We start from the raw sequence: 21,185 nt of genomic DNA on the forward strand, positions 1-21,185 counted from the left end.
ATTATAAGGAAAGTTCGAATGGAATGGTGTCCTCCTTGTTCAATCTGACATCCAGAGGGTGCTCAATGGGAGCACTAAAACAACAGTAATACATATTTCAGTTGTAACATCTGGAACACACTGCAAAATATATGTAAAGCAAGTCATCATAAAATGTATTTTCCTATAATGTGGCATTATTGATAATATCATCATAGAAAAGATGTGCTCCCTTTGAAGGTTGGTGGATAGGTGCAAAATGTCCCATATGGGTGTAAAATTCATTGTTGGTTAAGGCACGGTATTTCTAAAAAATAATATAAAAATCGGTTTTCAAAACAATCATCAGCGTACATTTATATCAGGAGAGAAAAGGATCATAAAGAAATTCTCCCACAGAGCTCATAAAATTATACCCAGCAGGGAATCAAGAATTTTTGTTTCTCAAGACGTCCCACAGAGACACCTGAAGCTGCTGAACAGCTGAACAGCTGTCTGTTTTCCTTTGTAAACCAACATCATACAGGAAACAGTCTCTTAGAGTGTTAGAACAGACTTTACACTTGGGGATTTAAAGGTCACCAAGAAATAATGGCCCTCCCCTGCTCTAGAAATAACCATGCTTTTAGAAAAGTGGCAAATAAAAAGCCGTCCTTAGTAACAATTGTGTTGCATGAACTTATCATAATTTGTGTAGTATTTTCCTTTAAAATGCTTCTCATTTTTTTTCTTACTAGGTTTGCTAACAAATCTTTCAGGCATTTTAGGTCAATAAATTTAAACATTAATAGTTTAGAAACAGCTTCATGAGATAAAGTTGGAATACATGTAATATTCTTGTAATGTGGGATTATATACATCTAATAGGAGATAAAGCTAGAAGGAGCATTAGAGAAGACTTCAGAACTTGCTCTAAGGAAGAGTACAACAGCGTTTAATCATGTGTTAGATTTACCAAGCTATTACACATAGGATGTATTATGATATGGGAGATCGTAGAGACAACCAGAACAGCTCGAGGTCTGTGGTTATAGCTTGAGGTGTCAAGGGCTTTATTTAGGGTGCTGACATACGAGCTGCTGAATGAAAATGGGAAAAAGAACAAAGGAAGAGTCAAGCTTACTGTGAATGGCTCAAGCTTAGATCATGGGTGATTGACAGAAGAATTAAGTGATAAGTAGCCTTCTGTCTAATAGGACAAGAGCACTTGTTATACTGAAGAAACTCCTGATGAAATATTGAGAAAATTCCATAAGCAGCATAGCAGTTTTTTCTAAAAGCAAAAAGAACCTTGTCCTACACATATAATTAAATATATAATACATTAAATTATTTTATTAGAAAAACAGCTTGCCTTTATGAATAGAGGGACCCATGGCAAGCATTTTGTTCAACTTTTTTTTTTTTTTTGAGACAGAGTCTCGCTCTGTCGCCCAGGCTGTAGAGCAGTGGCGTGATCTCGGCTCACTGCAAGCTCTGTCTCCTGGGTTCACGCCATTCTCCTGCCTCAGCCTCCCAAGTAGCTGGGACTACTACAGGGGCCCGCCACCATGCCCGGCTAATTTTTTGTATTTTTAGTAGAGACAGGGTTTCACTGTCTTGGCCAGGATGGTCTCAATCTCCTGAGCTCGTGATCCGCCCGCCTCGGCCTCCCAAAGTGCTGGGATACAGGCGTGAGCCACCGCGCCTGGCTTGTTCAACATTGTTAATATGACTAGGCATAATATATTAAGAAGGTAGCAAACTTAGCCTAAAAGCTTGATTTAAGTACAAATTGTCCATTTTCTTTGACACCTGATTTCTCTTGAAGACCTGAGTGTGGCTACAAATAAAAAAATGTGGGTACTGTTAAAGAGATATATATCTGATTAGGTTGGAAGCTGAAAGTCTATGTTTTCTCCATGATACCTGCTGGGTCTTGCTCTAAAGTTGCTTTATAGGTTCAGAAAAACATAAGGCTCTGAAAAATGCCACTTATATCCCACTAAAGTCCCTCCAGCATAAGGAGAACAAGGTGCCTCCTTGGCAGATTCAACCATGTACGCAGAGCTATTACTGGAGACTTGGAGGGCCGGGAGTCAGAATTGAAGCTGAAGGTTGCTCCCTTTCACTTCCTCATTACTTACCTGTTGGGCAGGGTAAAACCTGAATAACCATTTTATTTGCTGGACCTGGGCAGAAGCTACATAAAAAATGCAGTCTTGATTAGCCTATTCTCCACATATCTTTTAAAAATTTGGTCCTAGAAATTAGAGTCACCTGAGGAACTTGTTAACATAGAGAGTTTGAGGCCTCACCCTTGACCAACTGATTCTGAATATCAAGATATGGGGTCCAGAAATCTGCTTTTTTAACAAATGTTCTAGATGATCTGATGTACAGTCTTATACAGACTCCTTTTTTCTTTTCATGAAGTTTCTTGAAAAGAACAGCTTCTCTCCTACTTCTGTTGTAACCTCAAATCAGTATACAGTCTTAGGTTCATACTGGGTATTGAGTACATGTTTGTTAAACAAGCTTTTTTTTTTAAAGAGAAAATTATTATGAGTAAGACTTAACTTCAAGGGGTTGAGTCATTTTTCAATTATATGAAAAACAGTTTAGGACCTCTATCTAATTATTTCACCTTAAATGAGAATTCCTAGCATCATAGGGTTTGATAATGTAGTGTCAGTGCATTTAAACGTGTGCAAATATCACTAAATTACTTAATTGCAAAAATATCCTAATTCCAATACTTTTAAGTACTAAAATAAAAGTAGTCATGAAAGGAAACATTAATGTACTTAAATATTAATTTTTATCATATGATAGGACCAGTTATTTTCCATGCAAGCATATCACTGAAATTATAAAGGGAATAATTACATGTACACACATGTCCTTTTCAATATAATATGGAAAATTTAATTTCCTTTTCTTTGTCACAAGCAGTAATGGATTCTGTAAGTAACTGAATTGAGAACTCCCTAGATCATGTGTCCAGATGATTTTGTTTCTGGATGATCCTAGATTGGTTGGCTTGTACCTTTGGCAAAAATCTGCTCCCTTATATCTGATTCTACCCATCAATAAATTATTAGATATTTAAATACAAAAATATATAGTAAAACAGACTGTTGATTTCCATCCAATAAGGGAAGAGGAACTCTTATTTTTAGGGTATAAAACAAGTAGCTACATTTTATCTTAGTCAGAGGAAAAAATAAAAGACATTTCATCCTAGTGGGTTTTATTTCTTGTATTCTTCCATAAGGCAATATTCTCCTTTGCAAGCTAACTTTTCCACCTTCCTTACACAAGTTATTAAATGAATTCTTTCTGAGTCATCCCTGTCCTTATATGTATCTTTCTCTGTTCAGAAAAGAAGAGATGTATTTACTGCACGATGACAAAAGCACCCTAGATGTAGTGTTTCCTTGGAAGGCTTCCTCATTTTATCACTCTGCCGTATGTGGATATTTCTTGTCTTCGGTGTTAAAATAATGCCAATGTGTGTTATTAGATATGTCCAAGTGAAAGAAGAAGTATCTGGATTTTTTGGCGTTCCTAGGCTGTTTTATGTCTAAAATACATAGGCTAGGAGACATATGTATATACATCTAATAACTCTTAACACACTTGGTTCTTGCCAAAAGTGATGAGAAAGTGCTGCCTCCAAACAAGATAACCATGTTTCTAAGTCTCTATCATCTTTATGGAACATTTAAAAGAATGAAAAACTAAACATTTGTTCTGAAATTAAAGTATAAACAAAACAGACTTTTCACATGTTCTTCATTCAAGATAAATCAGAACTAACTTTACTAAGTTACGTTCCTATAGTAAGGACATTGAGTGGCTTTGGATTTTGCACCCAGCCTTGTCAAAATTAATTGTATGGAGACCTCCACTTCTGGAAAAGATGGAGTAAGAGGGATTGATTTTATCCCTATGCTGGAAACATCCCCAAAATGCACAAAATGTATAAAACGACAGATTACAAGATGGTAGACATCAGGCAACAAAGGGCAATGATCCCTGAGAGAGAGAAAACAAACAACGTTCACATTATTACTCCTCAGATTACTGCCTTAAAGAGTTCCCAGGGTGTAGAGAAGAACAACCTAGGGAGTACTCAGTGAGCATGTATGCAAGGAAACCATCTGTCAAGGAAAGCGCCACTTGAGAGACTGGAGTCAGGAATAGTGCCTGTTCCCACCAGCCACTGGGAACCCTCATTATGCACAGTGACTTGGGTAGCGTACACAGAAAGAGCATTAGAATTGTTAAAATTCATAAAGATTGACCACACTGAGGCTCGGTGACTACACAGAAAACTGGAATTCTCATATACCATGGGTGGGTATGTAAAAGGTATAAACACATAGGAAAAGTTTTGCTTAACAGGGTTTTCATAGACTAACCATATACCTATTATGTGATCCAACCAGTCTACTCCTAGGTATTTACCCAAGAGAAATGACAGCATTTGTCCATATAAGGTCTTGTAGATGAATGTTAATAGAAAACTTTTTAAAAATAGGCAACAATTTGAAACAATCCAAAATTTTGATAATAGGTAAAGAAATAAACAGGGTATAGATATTATGGAATAATCTTCAGCAATAAAAATGATCTATTGATAAATGCTACATTATGAATGAATCTCAATAAATACGCTGTGTGAAAGAAGTCAGAAAAAAATACATAAATACATATGATTCAATTTACACAAGAATCTAAAAAATACAAATTTATCTATAATGACACAAAGCAGGTGACTGCTAGAGCACAGGGGAAGGTCAGGGAGGCAGGGATTAAAAGGGCGTGAGGAAAGGTTTGGAGATGATATGTTCATTATCTGATTATACTAATGGTTTCACAGGTGCATGCATATAACAAAATTTATCAATTCATACACTTTAAATAGGTACATTTCATTACATGTTAATTATACTTCTATAAAACTGTTTTACAAACAAAAATAATAATGTAGAATTCAGTGTTTTTTAAACTTGGAGGAACATTGAAATCACCCAGGAAAATTTGAAATATACCAATATCTACGTTCCAGTCCCAAAGATTCTGATTTAATTGCTCTGGGGCTGATCTGAGCTTCAGGAGTTTTAAAAGCCCTTCAGGTAATTCTAATAGGCAGCAATCTGGGGATTTTTTGAATGTTATTTCATTTTCTCTGTACCAATAGAAGTGTTTTAACTTCGTAAGTTTTCATGTAACATACAAATTTAGTAAGTAGCAACAGAAGTAACTGTTTGTTAAAAAGAATCTAGATATAATTACATGTGGAAGTTTATGTGTATCTATGGTGGCAAAAATCAGTTATAAAAACAAAGGAAGACAAAAATGTTCAAATAAAAGTATACTTGCTTTGTAATTGCAATAGACTGACATTTTATTCAGTTGTCAATGGCACTTATGATGGTTGAAACTCTTAAGAACACTTAACTTTGGTAAAAAGCTATTGACTAGAGAACTTCTTACTGCCTGCTTCTCAGTACAGCTCAGGGAGGAGAATGCGAGGGTCCACACTCACCTTGGCATAGATACAGCTGTCGTTGAGTCTCTGCAGGGAGCAGTTCTTGTCACAGAGAGGGCACATAAACACTTCAGTGGCTTTACAAATTTCTTGGCTTAAGAAAAAAAACCAAAAACATAGCATGAAACTGTGACTAGGAATTCACTTAGCCCCTACAGCAAATCCTGTTGGAACCAACAAGGCAGAGAGGAAAAGGAGAAGAAACGGGAATAGCGGGGAGTGGTGGGCACTGTGGTGTGACTCCAACTCAAACACTTTAGAATATTTGTGATGCAAAAGTTTTGGTTTGCTTCTTTAATTTTAGAAAATGCTGTCAAGATAATTGTAATGACAACAGGCCATTTTTACACTTGTGTGGTAACTGGTGAAACTTTGTCTACAATGACACTTTTATACATGATATCATGGCACTCAGGATAATCTTGTGCGGTATACCAATGGAGTTTTAGCCAAACTCACAGGCTTGGAAGCGGCTTAGCTGGAATCAAACCTATTTGGATTTCTCAAGTCTGGTGATCACACAATTTATACCACCCACTGCAGTACATATTGTTGGTGCAGAATGTTCATTGGAGATTAAAATAATTGCTTTTTTATGTTTGTTTGTTGGGGTTTTTTGCAGCGCCTTGACATACACTGTCACAATGACATGCCATAGTTTATATTTATGTAAATATGTCCTCTAATAGAATGTAACTTTATGACACATCTCTTCAGTTTTATGTCCACTGCCTTTAAGAAAATTTCTCAGCATACATTTTAGATGACTTTGTGACAGCACTAACACATCAATAACAATTTCCGAAGAGCCTCAGACTCACAGTTCTCAGCAATTTATTTGCAGGACGCTTTGTGCCCTTTCCTCTCATACATGGCCCTTTCCCATTTAGTATCCCCTGAATTAACTCTTCTCTAGAAATGTTGAAAGGAATTTACAGGCTTTAGAAAATGTATCTGGATTCAACTCTTAATACAAGTTTAATTGGCAATGTTTACAGCAAGATTTGTTGTTTTTACACGTTTGTACTTGAACCAAAAAAAAGAATGTGTGTGTATTTCCATGTGTATTTCAAGTATGGGATGTATATAATCTCAAGCCAAAGTGGGGATCAATAGTCAGTAATGATACCACATAGTAACATGATGCTTTACAGTGCGCAAAGATGAATTTATGTCTGTCAGATTGTTTAGTCTTCACTCCAATCTCGGGTAATGGCAATTATCTCCAGTAAAAAGAGAAAAACAATGTTCGATTTAAGGAACTTGCTCAACATTATAGAGATAGCTAGAGGTACTTCAGGGACCCCAAGCTTAGGTTTTCTGATTGTAGATCCAGTTCTCCAACAACTATATCTAAAAGAGACATAAAGTTTGTTTCATATTTTAAGAGAACTTTTCTATCAAGTAATAATTTATTAGTGATCACGATGATGAAATCGGTCTTACATATACTATAGCTCTTCTACTTTCACACTCATCTTACTAGTAATCAGGATGTCTACATAAACTAGGAGAAAGCAGATAAACTATACATTTTAAAAACCAAAAAGAAAGAGAAGATTATATCTCCTCTTATGTCAATACTAGTAATTTGTAGGAATAAGAACTATTAACACACTTCTTGAAAAAAAATTGAAATGAGCTTTTTAACATAATTCATTGTTTCACAAATGATACAGTTTGTCCTGCTTTAGAATCTTATACTAAAAAGGTATTGAAGTTTGTTTATATGACATAATCTTTCTCAATTTCCAAATGGGGTCAATCAAAAGCTCAGATTTATTGAAGCACCAAGTCTAGAATTCCAGAATCTTTTTACTTCTAGAATCATTACATTCATTTTCTGAAAGTTACTCAACGCTCAACTTGATACATGATACACAAAAAACATCACAAATCTTTTGACATTTTTTAGTCTAAAATATTTAAGAGTATCACAAGTTTCTTTGACTTTACTTAACCACTAGAGGGAGGGAGAGTTCCCATCATGAGTGTTAATTTCTTTTGCAGTGCTTGACAATCTAAACAACCACTCAAATTGTGGTTTTCTTTTGTTTTGTATTTATTGCTAAATATGCACATCAAGTGTGATTCCAAAGAAATAATCATTACTACCAATTAAAGATAAAAGTAGCGATAAATTTTCTATATGGAGGTGGATGTTTGGACCCACTCACTTGAGGGTTCTCATGCTTCCTTATAATCCAGCTAACATGATAAAGAATGGAAGATAAAATATTTGCTTTGTGGTACACATTTTTGGGCAAAAGTGTGAAACTAGGTTTAAGGAAAACCAGTAGGGCATTATGGATAAATCCTTGCTTTTAAAATCAGACATAATCATCAGAGAAATGCAAATCAAAACTACAATAAAAAATCACCTCACACCTGTTAGGATTGCTACTACTCTTTAAAAAAAAAAAGTAAGTATTGGTGAGAATGTGGGGAAATTGTAATCCTGTACACTGCTGGTAGAAATCTAAAATGGTCCACTGCTATGAAAAACAGTAGCGAGGTTTCTTAAAAAATAAAAAATAGAATTACCATATGATTCAGCAATCCCACTTCTGGATACATATCCAAAAGAAATGAAATCATGATCTGGAAGTGCTGTCTGCACTCCCACATTTATTTCAGAATTATTAAAAATATCCAAGATATGGAAACAACCCAAATGTTTATTGACTGATGAATGAAGAAAGAAAATGTGGTATATATGTGTAATGGAATATTATTTGGTCTTAGAAAAGAAGGAAATCCTGCCACGTGTGAGAACATGGATAAACCTAGAAGAAATTATGCTAAGTGAATTAAGCCAGTCGCAGAATAACCAATACTGAATAATTCAACTTATATGAGGTATATAAAATAGTCAAACTTATAAAAAACAGAGTTAAATGGTGGTTGCCATTGGCTAGGGGGAGGAGGGAATGGAGGGTAAAATGGATAAAAAGTTTCAGTTATATAATATGAGTAAATTCCAGAGAACCGCTGTATGACATTGTACCTGTGGTCAACAATACTGTCTTATGCACTTAAAAATGTATTAAGTGGGTAGATCTCACACTGTGTTCTCATCACTAATCAATACTTATTAATAATCAATTGATAATTAAATATAAATTAATAAAACTGTTGTTAATTTATTTCTGTAATAATTATATATTAATCATATTCATATAATTGTTAATACTGTTGATAATTTTAAAAATCAGAAAGAGGTTTGAAACTTAGCTGACCACTTACTAGATATATTACCTGACAAAGTCACTTTTTTTTTAGAGGATCAATTTCTTCATCTTATATGGGGATATCTAACTGGGATATTAGATTAAAAATATTTACAATGTACTTTACACATTACAGGCACTTGATAAATGGAAGAAACTTATTGCTAAGGACAGTGGCAAGAGAGGGCTTGGAAATCCTCTAAGAAATGACTTTTAAAAATCTGGTCAATATTGAGAACCACATTAATTTCTTGGTGAGTTCTGATGCTGAAGAGGCAATAATAGACCAGAGAGTTAGGGCTTCAGCTCTGTTTCCTGGTTTCTGAAACCCAGGGCCTTAAAACCAGGCCACACGTGTCTGCCTTTTCATTTTCAAATTCCTTTTTTCTTTTCCCAGGCACAGATATGGCCATATTTCACTATGTAAGACCAGTGTATACATGTAAATATATACATGTATGTATATACTGTCATCTAAAACCTGATTGTTATATACTTCTATAATTAAGTGCAAGGCAATTAAGAAACATGATCTTAATTTAGTTGGACATAACTGGTAGAAACATAATCAATACAGCCACATCTGCAGCTTTGGAACATTTTTCTACCCTGCAACAAGCAAAAAAAGAATTTAATAAAATTATGCTAACATAAGTCCACACAAAATAAAAGCTTGCTCTCCTTCCCCCACCCACCATGATAACACCTACAACTCAACCATGTCTGACACCTTGAATGGAAAATTTCAGTCCCCAAATTTTCAGTCAAGATATTCAGTGCTGCTTATCTTGGTTTAGAATAGAAAGTCTGACAGGATCTTAATTATAGTGTGACAGAAGTGGGAGTAATATAATGCCATACAACACTGAAGAAAAGAGTTTACTAACGCCTTTTAGAACACTCCTTGTACCAAAGGTTAGAGAATAATTATCTCATACAAAAAGAACCTAATTTACTCTATTGGTATATAAATCAATAGAAACAGCAAATCTATTCCTTTCATTCCTCTTTGTTCATTTTCAGCTTTGCAGTGGTGGAGTGGGGAAGTCTGTATCATATGCTAACATTTTGTTAATATGTTCTCCACGGGACCAACTTGAAGAGTAGCTGTTGAAGAATCATTTCCCATATTTTAAAATTTATCTTAGAAATGTTTATTTTCTTTTTCCAATTCGTTATAACTCTAAACCACAACTTTTCTTCTGAGCCCTGGATGTTACTGATACAACAGAATACGGGGAAATGCCCAAAAGGAGGATGGATGTTTCCGGTGGGCCGAAGTTTGTTCAGGAAGATGCTACCTTGCAGGATGGTAGTGAGTTTGCAAAACTCTGAAATAAACCCAAGACTAGATGAAATGGGTTTGAGCAGTAGGTGTTTCTTTGTTTTCATGCCTTTTATCTTTTGGCATTCATGAAGAACAAGGGGACTTTGAGATATCAAATCAAGCAACTTGGTTATTGAATAGGATTTAATTCTAGGACAATAAAGCTGTTTTGTTTTTAAGCATAATTGCTATACGTATACATACATATACATATTATATTTGTTAAAGAAAATTCAGGGAAATTAATTTTTATGATCTCATGAAGCATATAACCTTAGCATTAACTGTCATGTTCAGTATTCAGTAGCAAGGCCATGGTTAAAAAATGGACCAAAAGAGAAGGAAGTGTTGAGCTTTGAAAGAAAAGGGAGAGATATTTTTCATATTTTGAATTTTACCATACAAAGTTAAAGTTGATAATACACTTGTGATATATTAAATAGAACATGGTGTTAAGATTATTTAATGCTAGGGTGACTCTTGTCCTTGCTGAATAACAGTGTGCTGTTCCTATTTCCAAATTTCATGTCACTTCAAGTTTAACAGAAGCATCACCATTTTGATATGTTTGAGTTTTGTCAAATCCAATTTCACTACCATCTCCATATCTTAAGTGGATGCTAAATAAAATTTATAAATATTTGTTCCTCCAGAGAGTAATAATAGAGTAGAAAGTATGTTATGTTCTGTCATGTACTCAGGAGAGTAGAGGAGGTTGCTTAGAGCAGGACTTATGTGGTATAATTGTTTTATTTAGACATCTTTAAGTATGTTAGGTTCCCTCATGTGCAAAAAGAGCTATGGATCTCCCAGGGTGGTAGTGAAGGTTATAGCAAATGAAACAAGGTATTTGGAAGGACTTTGTAAATTATAAATTATAGCTATTATAACGATTTGAATGAATATATCAAGAGGGCATTCTAGACTAACAAATGCTATCCAAATGTAAATCACGCAAAGCTATCAAATTTTTGAATTATATGGTATATACTGGAAAGAGGAATTTTACATAAACATTCTTGGAAATTACTCAAGATAGTTTGCAAATAAAAGTATTAAAATGACCTTTTATAATAGTGTTCTCTTCCCACCAAAAAAAAAAAAAAGCCAAAAAACAGAAATAGCAAATAAATTAAATTGTAGTATCATCAACCATTTGTTTTTTTATAGTCAGCATTATCATTAAACTTTTGCCCACTCAGAAGACAGGCCAAATATTTTTAATAGGTCTCTTAATAGCCTACCTTACTTGACTTTTATTCATTGTAAATAATCCATAGAAGAAAACGCACAAACCAACAATTGCTGCAGGAATCAACATTCCAGTATACCATCCCAGCCAAGCAAAGTATAGTCCAATCTTCTCACCAAAGTATAGCCTGCATGAGAAAGCAAATCCTTAGCTGAGTTAAGGCAACATAAGCAATATTACAAATATTGATGCCACACCTAGTCAGAATTTCAGATGGTAACTTGAGGTTACACTCAGTTCCTCCTCAGCTCCATCTAATGCTTGTTAATTAATCCAATAATGGTAATGTTGTTTATTTTTAAACATTTTCAATATGGGGAAATTCTGTCACATGTATTTAGGTGTATGCCATACTTCCTAACATGCTCATAAACCTGGCTTTTCTCCATCTTCCTGCTAGCATCCCTTTTCATTTTTCACATCACAGAGCTGCTCTAAACCATATAGCTTTCACGAAAATTAGGAAAAGGTCTCCCCTCTGGGTGGGTGCTGAGAGCAGGTTAGTTAGATTTCCCTCTCCATCTGCACCCTTCACCAGACGCCCTTATGCTAGACACAATGTGCACCATTATGTCACATCTTCCTCAACAAAACTCAACTCTGCAGTTTCCAAAGCACACGGCACTTACCCTGGTTAATGCTGTCCCTAAACTTACAAAAATGTATGGCAATTACCAGTCATTCTTCCATTCCTTTTCCTCCCTATACGATTGTAAGCTGCTAAAAGGTAGAGCTGTGTGTTGCTTCACTAGTACCCATCACAGGAAGTATTGAAGGACGCTAAGAGAGTTAATGTGTTTAATTCCCCTCCAGCTGATGAATATCATTTAAATTGAAATGGCAGCGAAATAAGGCAGCTCGAATAACTACTCGGTTGCTCTTTCTTCACCTAACCTACTGCCAGTATTAAAGGCCTGGTTAAAAATGATAATTTCCTGACTTCTTTACCACTGTTTGGTCTCCATCTTCTAAAGACGGTTACTTAACACACACAGTTTTGTTCCTGCAATAAAGATTGGCACTTTAAAGTTCGTTTGGGCATATTGCACTGAGCAGTGATTCTTGCTAAGAAGAAGATTCTCTTGTCATATTTCCTTAACAAGCCTTCTCTTCTCTGAAAACTATTCTCCTTCTGCTTCATTCTCTGTGTTGTGCCGATTAAATCTTTTGCATATTCTACTGGGTGGAGACCTGGAATAATCATCTATCAAGCATCACTTCTCCATTTTTTCCATTTTATTTATCTCTCCTAGGAAACATAGATCAATAGAACATTCATTTCTTATACAATAATAATATTCTACTGTGAGATGGAAACTTATTATATTAACAGGTATTGAAAAAAAAACATTTGTTTGTTTGAACAAGTGTTCCTCTGTGGGGTGGAGCAAAGTTTTTAGCACATGTTACTAACACAATTGAGGACCTTTATAATTTTGATGACAGAGGGTTGCACAGACAAATCAGCTGATATAGACAGTATTATCTATATCAGTATGATATAGATAATGATATTTTAAATTACACATTGTTGAAGGTTAAGAGAAGCAAAAATGTTATTTGGCGAAGTATAGTCACCTAAGTAAAAGTAGATTTCAGATCTGTGTCAGGAGAAGAAGGAGCTGGTGCCATGTAAAAGAGGCTAATGAAAAATGTCCTTGCCTTAGAGCACTGGAACTCACAATCTTCTATGATTCCTGTGTTCCAAATAGAGCAAGGAGGAAGAGGGAGGAAGAGGGGGCTGCTACTGGGTAACTCCCCATCACACATCAACCACAGCTCTGTTTTTATCTGTTTTTTTTTTTTAATATTTGTGCCCTGTGTCATATGTCATTCAATGATATAATTCTGCTGCTGAAATAATTTCTATCATACAATGAAACAATGTGGAAATCTATGCTTTTAGAATTGTTTCCTTCAGTGACATTGTTTTTAAATACAAATGCCTCCAATACCTATTGTGTAATTTTTTTAATTGCCATACAAGAATTTTGCTAAGCAAGTTTTATAGCTGATGATTTTGAATATGTGCTCTTTTCAGTTTCAAATATTTTTCATGGAAAAACAGATTGCAACTAAAATAGGCCTTAGCTACAAAATGTTTAAATTTATTTTTAAAATAGGAAAAACCACAGACACATGTCCAGAAATGGTTATTTATATACAAAAGGAATTGCCTGTATCTGACTTTCCATCCACTACTAAGGAACTACTTTATTCAGCATGAGACAATACAGGCTGTGCCTATGGGTCTCCATTACCCATAACCAAAGAGTATAAGGAAATTCAACTCTGAACACCCTCTTTCTCTCACTACAGATAGGAAGCAACACAATAAGAGATGCATGTCCTCAAAAGTGTGTGGTTTTAAGAACAACTTACTCAAAATAAGTAGTCACAAATTTTAAGACAATCTTTCTGCTGGTTGTAGAAAAATGGGCCTTGTAGAAAATGCTATGCATAAATAGTTTAATATCCATGTTTGCCTCATTACCATCTATATTTTGGTAACACAAGTTAAGTTCCTAAGGGGTAAAAACATGTTCAAATGCCATCTATACTCTTTCATAAACTTTCTCTTGGGTGAGTATTTCATCACAGACTCCTTCCCTTAGCCACTTAAAGACAAAAATATAATTTTTTTAAGAAAAAAACATCCTCCTATGTCAACAGCCAAAGAAGTGGTAATAGTAGCTGAATAAACCTATTTACTGAAAATAAAGGCTGCTTGCTGGAATTACCTGAAGAAGCAAGAGTAATGTCTTCTATAGATGAGAACTTATACTTTCTGTGTATTTTTTGTCAACAAAAATTGTATATATTTATTGCATGCATGATGTTTTGAAATATGCATATAGTTTTGAATGACTAAATGAAGTTAATTAACATATGCATTACCTCACATATTTATTCTTATTATATAGTAAGAATATTTAAAATGTACTCAGCAATTTTCAAGCATAAAATACATTATTATTAACTATAGTCACCATGTGGTACAATAGATCTCTTGAACTTATTCCTCCTATTTAAATCAATTTTTGTATCCTTTGACCAACTTCTCCCCCAACCTCTGCCTCCTCCCCACCCCCAGCCTTTGGTTACTACTATTCTACCCTCTGCTTCTATGAGTTCAACCTTTTTAGATTCTACCCATACAGGAGATTATGTAGTATTTGTATTACTGTGGCTTACAGGTAAAGAAAATATGGTATATATATACAATGAAATACTACTTAACCTTAAAAAAGGAGAAGATCCTGTCATTTGCAACAACATGGATAAGACTGGAGGACATTATCTTAAGTGAAATAAGTTAAGTAAATGTAATTATTGACACTAAAATGCGTGCTCGCAAATCCTAACTTCATTTTAATTCCTAATAGATATAGCTTTGTGAACCAGCACATTTCACTGTGTTCATAATATCTAAAATAATTCTCCCATCTGCATAAAATAAAATCTGATAATTTCTTGTGATCATCAGACTAAGAAATAAAACATCTTGGTTCCGAATATACTGAAACACTTAATGTTTGAAATTAAAAGCGTATGTTTATTGTGACACTATTCACAATAGCAAAGACTTGGAACCAACCCAAATGTCCATCAATGATAGACTGGATTAAGAAAATGTGGCACATATACACCATGGAATACTATGCAGCCATAAAAAAGAATGAGTTCATGTCCTTTGTAGCAACATGGATGAAGCTGGAAATCATCATTCTGAGCAAACTATCGCAAGGACAGAAAACCAAACACCGCATGTTCTTACTCATAGGTGGTAATTCAACAATTAGAACACTTGGACACAGGGTGGTGAACATCACACACCGGGTCCTGTCGTGGTGTAGGGGGAGGGAGGAGGGATAGCATCAGGAGATATACCTAATGTACATAACGAGTTAACAGGTGTAGCACACCAATATGGCACATGTATACATATGTAACAAACCTTCACGTTGTGCACATGTACCCTAGAACTTAAAGTATAATTAAAAAAAAAAAAAAGAAATTAAAAGCTTTTGGTGGTGGATGTTTACCCTCTGTGTCTCCAGATCCACATTCTACTTTTTTCCTTTCATTATAGGCACTACGAGGTCTACCTCTATGGACTCTATAAGCTTTGTTCCCTCCCATTTACTTCCGGCTTCCTGATGGGTTTGTTGAACCACTGAATGTGCCAGCAGGAGATCAGAGGGCAATATAAAGCAGATGAGGTTTATTACCCTTGCTTCCTCTTTCTTGGGCCATGGTTTGGCCGTGGCTGCTTTCTTCCTAAGGTCATAGCTTGTTTCAGATGACTCATCCTTTTTATGGTATAGATTTTGACAGGTTCTGCCAAATGCTTTCTCCTCCTGTCCCTTCAAGATCTAGGTTTGATAGCAACTTCCAGCTGTGCTAGTCCCTGGGCGCTTCCTCATTCGTCACTGTCTCCCTTGACCCTGGCTTATGCTTCTGTATATAGTTCTTTTATTAAATTCTCTACAAGTACCCCTTTCAGTGTCCATCCGTTTTACGCTGGGGGCACTGACCGATTCAGCTGTGATTTATTCTTGATGTTTATACTTCATAAACAGCTTAAAATATTAACATATATTAATATAAATGGTCCTTTTCTTTCATTCTATAAATATTTATAGTTAACTACAGACTTAAGTCCTTGTTAATACAGATTTCATGATTTCCAAAAATAAAAAACAAGTTATCCTCCATCAAAATAAATGATATAAATCATGAATACAACAATATCTCAAGACTAGTTCAAGTTGAAGGCAGTTACTTACTAGAATATGCATCCTGAAGTAGAGTAGATCTTTGTTGAACAATAGATATATACAAACATGTGAAACATGTGTTAGTCATTTTTCTCTTTGCTCTTAGATCCACTTTCTGGCTTTTTTTCTTTCTTTCTTTCTTTTTTTTTTTTTTTGGTTTGGACATTTTAGTCAGGTTTTACTCTAAATTACTTCTGGTTAAGTTGAACCAGGAGGTACTAGACCACTCAAAGGTAGAAGGAAGAGATAAGCCAGGACCATTTTCCCTCTCTATACCCTCTTCGAGGCTCCATCCTCCCCCTCAATTTCACCTCTCTGCGGGAAGCCCTAGCAATGGTACATAAGTATTGGGCTCTGGTAATATGTTTTTATTCCAATTTCTCTCCACCCTTAAGGAGTGTCAGTAATTTTTTGCTGTTGCTAATCCCTTAGACACCTTGCAAAGCCTGTTTGATTTCTCAGCTCTCCCATCCCCTGTATAACCAATTACCTACAGTGAGATTCTTTTACTGAAAAATCTTATAGTGGTTGCTTTTTTGTAGACTGCATCCTCACTGGTGAGTACAATAAATAATTCCAAGTCTAAGACAATGACACAAAACAGCATACTTTGCTTTTCATTATTGTTCCATTTGCAGTACCTGATTAAATCCAGAGGCTGATGCTTATACCACATTCCCCAGCGTGCCCAGCGCTCATATAATAGATGTCTGTTATTCTGAGGTCCATGGGTTTTAATGGGCTGGCTACTTTTGTAGGCTCCCTGCAACAGATAAAGTAAGATACATTTGGATCTATTTTTTAGTGAAATTTTAACCGAATAAGAACTGTATTTTCCCTTGCAGAATAATTTAACAACTTATTGAAAGCTTCAAAAATGATAAACTTAAGCCCATCGCTGGAATGATGTGATAGATGCCTTTACATATCTTTCATTAAAAATAGTCTGATAGTTATTAAAAATACTTTATTAAATTACTTAAAAATACAATGGAACCCATTTAGCTTAAAGTAAAGTAGACTCTAGGCTTCACTGTCTGGAATTTAAGGTCTTTTAATAAACACAGTATCTTCACCATCATTGAGAGAAATTGTGATAATCTTTAGTTCAGAATTTAAGGGCATTATTTTATATAAGAAGTGATGCAGTCCCAGGAAATGTTTCTTCCATTTTTATAAGCTAAGGAAGAGAGTAAGTGTTCATTCAAAAAATATAAGAGGCCTCAGCCACCAGTGCTAGTCAGATTTTCCTCTCTCTTTTTTTATTATAATTTAAGTTCTGGGATACATGTGCAGAACGTGCAAGTTTGTTACACAGGTATACATGTGCCATGGTAGTTTGCTGCACCCTGCAACCCGTCATCTGCATTAGGTATTTCTCCTAATGCTATCCCTCCCCTAGCTCCCCACCCGCCAACAGGCCCCATTGTGTGATGTTCCCCTCCGTGTGTCCATGTGTTCTCATTGTTCAACTCCCAGTTATGAGTGAGAACATGGGGTGTTTCATTTTCTGTTCCTTGTTCCTGTGTTAGTTTGCTGAGAATGATGGTTACCAGCTTTATCCATGTCCCTGCAAAGAACATGAACTCATCTTTTTTTATGGTTGCATAGCATTCCATGGTGTATATGTGCCACATTTCCTTTATCCAGTCTATCATTGATGGACATCTGGGTTGGTTCCAAGTCTTTGCTATTGTGAATAGTGCTGCAATAAACATACGTGTGCATGTGTCTTCACAGTAGAATGATTCATAATCCTTTGGGTATATACCCAGTAATAGGATTGCTGGGTCAAATGGTATTTCTGGTTCTAGATCCTTGAAGGATCGCTACTCTGTCTTCCACAATGGTTGAACTAATTTACACTCCCATCAACAATATAAAAGCATTCCTATTTCTCCACATCCTCTCCAGCATCTGTTGTTTCCTGACTGTTTAATGATAGCCATTCTAACTGGCATGAGATGGTATCTCATTGTGGTTTTGATTTGCATTTCTCTAACGACCAGTGGTGATGAGCTTTTTTTCATATCTTTGTTGGCCCCATAAATGTCTTCTTTTGAGAAGTGTCTGTTCATATCCTTTGCCAACTTTTTGATGGGGTTATTTTTTTTCTTGTAAATTTGTTTAAGTTCCTTGTAGATTCTGGATATTAGCCCAGATGGACAGATTGCAAAATTTTTCTCTCATCCTGTAGGTTGCCTGTTCACTCTGATGATAGTTTCTTTTGCTGTGAAGAAGCTCTTTAGTTTAATTAGATCCCATTTGTCAATTTTGGCTTTTGTTGCCACGTTTCATCAATACCTAGTTTATTGAGAGTTTTTAGCATGACAGGGTGTTGAATTTTATCGAAGGACTTTCCTGCATCTATTGAGATAGTCATGTGGTTTTTGTCATTGGTTCTGTTTATATAATGGATTATGTTCATGGATTTGCATATGTGGAACCAGCCTTGCATCCCAGGAATGAAGCTGGCTAGTCAGATTTTTAACGTGGTAATATCTTTAAAATTTATTTCACATAAGATATTCCAAAAATTGAAGGATTTTTTTTCAATTCTTTATATCCTCTTTCAAAAATCTGTCATATGGGTTGCCATTTTGGAAGTGCGGATTATATGATACGCCTTATAGAGCAGAGTGTTCCCCAAAGGCTGAACTTCTCTGCTTTTATTATGTAAAAAGAGGACAATATATGTGGTGACTATATATTTTCTGAACCAAAATGTGAGATACAAGATATGACAAAGTCTTTCTCCTCACTCCAATGTATGGCTCCATCTTTATGAAAGTTTGACAAAAATTTAAAGCAAGTGGAGTTATGTCTCAGTTTTCTCACCTAGACAACAGAAGTAATAATAATAATACCCAGTATAGAGGGGTTTTACGAGAGTCAACTTAGATAATACCTATAAAGTGCCTGGCACATGGAAAGTATGCAATTAATGTGAGTTATTTTATGCATTTGATATATTGTGGCTCTTGAAAAGTGCAAAGCTCATCAGAATATTCCTTGACAACCAGGACAGTGAGCTCCCATAAGGAAAGAAGACGCCTTGAGTCATGGCTCACAGGTGCCTCAAGGTTGCCATGAGAGACATGTGGATGCCACTCCTGGCTCCCTAATGAAATAGATACATTAATTAGGGAAGAAAGGAGGTACCATTTAAGTGCAGGCCCAAAACTGTCTTCCCAAACTAGCTCAAGGTGTTTAAAGCCCAAAGATTAAAAGGCTTTTTCGGTTTCAGATGCTTAACTTTAGAATATTTAGGGTATCTTTTTTTAACTCTGCTCTGTAATCTCAATCAGCTACATCATTCTGGCCTGATAGTGACATGCAGTGGGCTGCAAGAGAAAACGGACCGAAGTGATTATTCTTGCTCACTCATGTACTTTCATGCCTTTCTGAAGTATTATGTACACTCAGTGGTCCCTGCCATCCCCATGACTGGCCTCCTCTGACCTACACATATTTCCTCTCTTTCCACTATTCATAATTGATAGGATTATAAATTCTATCAATATCTTGGACAAACTCGTGTGTGTGTGTGTGTGTGTGTGTGTGTGTGTATTTCTCTTGTTCCCTTTATTTTTCCTTTTCACACCAAACTCCACAAGACATTTCTTCTTCTTCCCTCTAGCCACTGTCCTTTTTGTAAGTAAAAAACAAACCTCAACTACTGGTAAAAATAAGAGATTGGCACTTGTCTCCTGCATTAAGGAAAAAGAAAAAGGAAGCCTAGAATTGTGAACTATCCTTAATCAAATTACAGTCAAAGCCATTGACTCCACTTTCCTCTTAATAAGCCTTATTTTTCTTACCTCAAGTAGTAGCATTTAAAATCAACAGAAAATTCCTGAGCCCATTTCATCGACCTTCTAATTTACTTTCTTGTATTTCAACAACATTGTTTTCTGTTCTTTTCATGTATTTATTCCGTATATTAATATTTCATCCAAATTACAAGCACATGTGGGAAGATGATAATTACTTATAACTTATTTATAGTGAGTCCCAAATTTCACATAAAAAACCTGTCAAATGAACTTTCAGAACTCAGCCTAATTATGTAGAGAAAATTACCTAGACAGAGAACAAATTAAACCTTCCTTTGCTACAGAGGTTCTCCTTGGGCCTTAAGTTTGCCATTCTGAACACTTTACCATTTATTATGTGCTATCTGATACAGTGTTTAATTTCTCTGAGCTTTGTTTCTTCAGTTGTAAAATAAGAATAATAAGATTTACCCCTCTAGGGTTATGTTCAGAATAATGGGAAAATACATGCACAAGGACTGGCACATTAAATACACAAACATATTTCCTGTTATTATTTCTATTCCTACTATAAGTATTTATACCATAATGAATATAAACACTGGAGATTGGCTTCCGGTGCTCAAAACTGTGCCTTTGATATCTAACCTTTCTGTACCTCAATTACCTATCTACAAAACAGAGTTAATGTTATTGTATATCTCAAAGGGTTGTTGCAAGGATTAAATGAGACAATCCATATAAAACATTTACGTCACTGCCAATAACAAGTACTCAATACATTTTATCTACTATTGGTCATACCAGACTGCAAATTCCTCAGCCTTGTATTATGTACTGTAAGTCCTCAGTCATAAATTTATAAATAGAAGTGTGATAGTCTTTGAAAGTTCAGAAGTGAAACCTGTAAAGACCCCACTCTTACCTTAAAATGTGAAATTGCCTTAAAGAAAGAGGTCAGGGAATAAAAGTTGGCTCAAATATCATTTACAGTGGACAGGGCCCATTGCAGCTTAGAGCAGGCGTTTCTATTTAAAACCTGTAGGGAGGTAATAATCTGACAAATAATTGAGGAGGTAATTGGCTATAGGTTTTTGTGGTGGACTTTAGATTTTCAAGTATCCCAAAGTAGTAGGCACAAACCAGGAATCTTCTCTATTTGGAATGGTGCGGATCTCAAGTTGGATCAATCTTGGAGCTCTGTACTGGAGCAGAAGGCAGCAGCTATAGTGCCCAGGAGTGTTCCTGGTAAGGCTGGGATACCCAGTATGGGGCAAATTGAAGACAGGCTTTGAAGCAGA

The 21,185-nt window shown here is 35.4% G+C and overlaps 1 protein-coding gene across 1 annotated transcript in view; it reads right to left on the minus strand.

Annotated features, from left to right (window-relative positions):
* Nucleotides 1–21,185, minus strand: part of ANO3 (anoctamin 3) — a 327,529-nt gene that overhangs the window by 96,821 nt on the left and 209,523 nt on the right. The window contains exons 11-13 of the mRNA XM_054440329.2: nucleotides 16,750–16,871; nucleotides 11,320–11,454; nucleotides 5,516–5,612 (exon numbers count right to left, since the gene is read on the minus strand). Of these exons, the coding sequence (XP_054296304.1) occupies nucleotides 5,516–5,612; nucleotides 11,320–11,454; nucleotides 16,750–16,871 (354 nt within the window). The remainder of the gene's footprint in view (nucleotides 1–5,515; nucleotides 5,613–11,319; nucleotides 11,455–16,749; nucleotides 16,872–21,185) is intronic.

The sequence above is a fragment of the Pongo pygmaeus genome, chromosome 9, assembly GCF_028885625.2.
Source record: "Pongo pygmaeus isolate AG05252 chromosome 9, NHGRI_mPonPyg2-v2.0_pri, whole genome shotgun sequence".
NCBI classification, from domain to species: domain Eukaryota; kingdom Metazoa; phylum Chordata; class Mammalia; order Primates; family Hominidae; genus Pongo; species Pongo pygmaeus.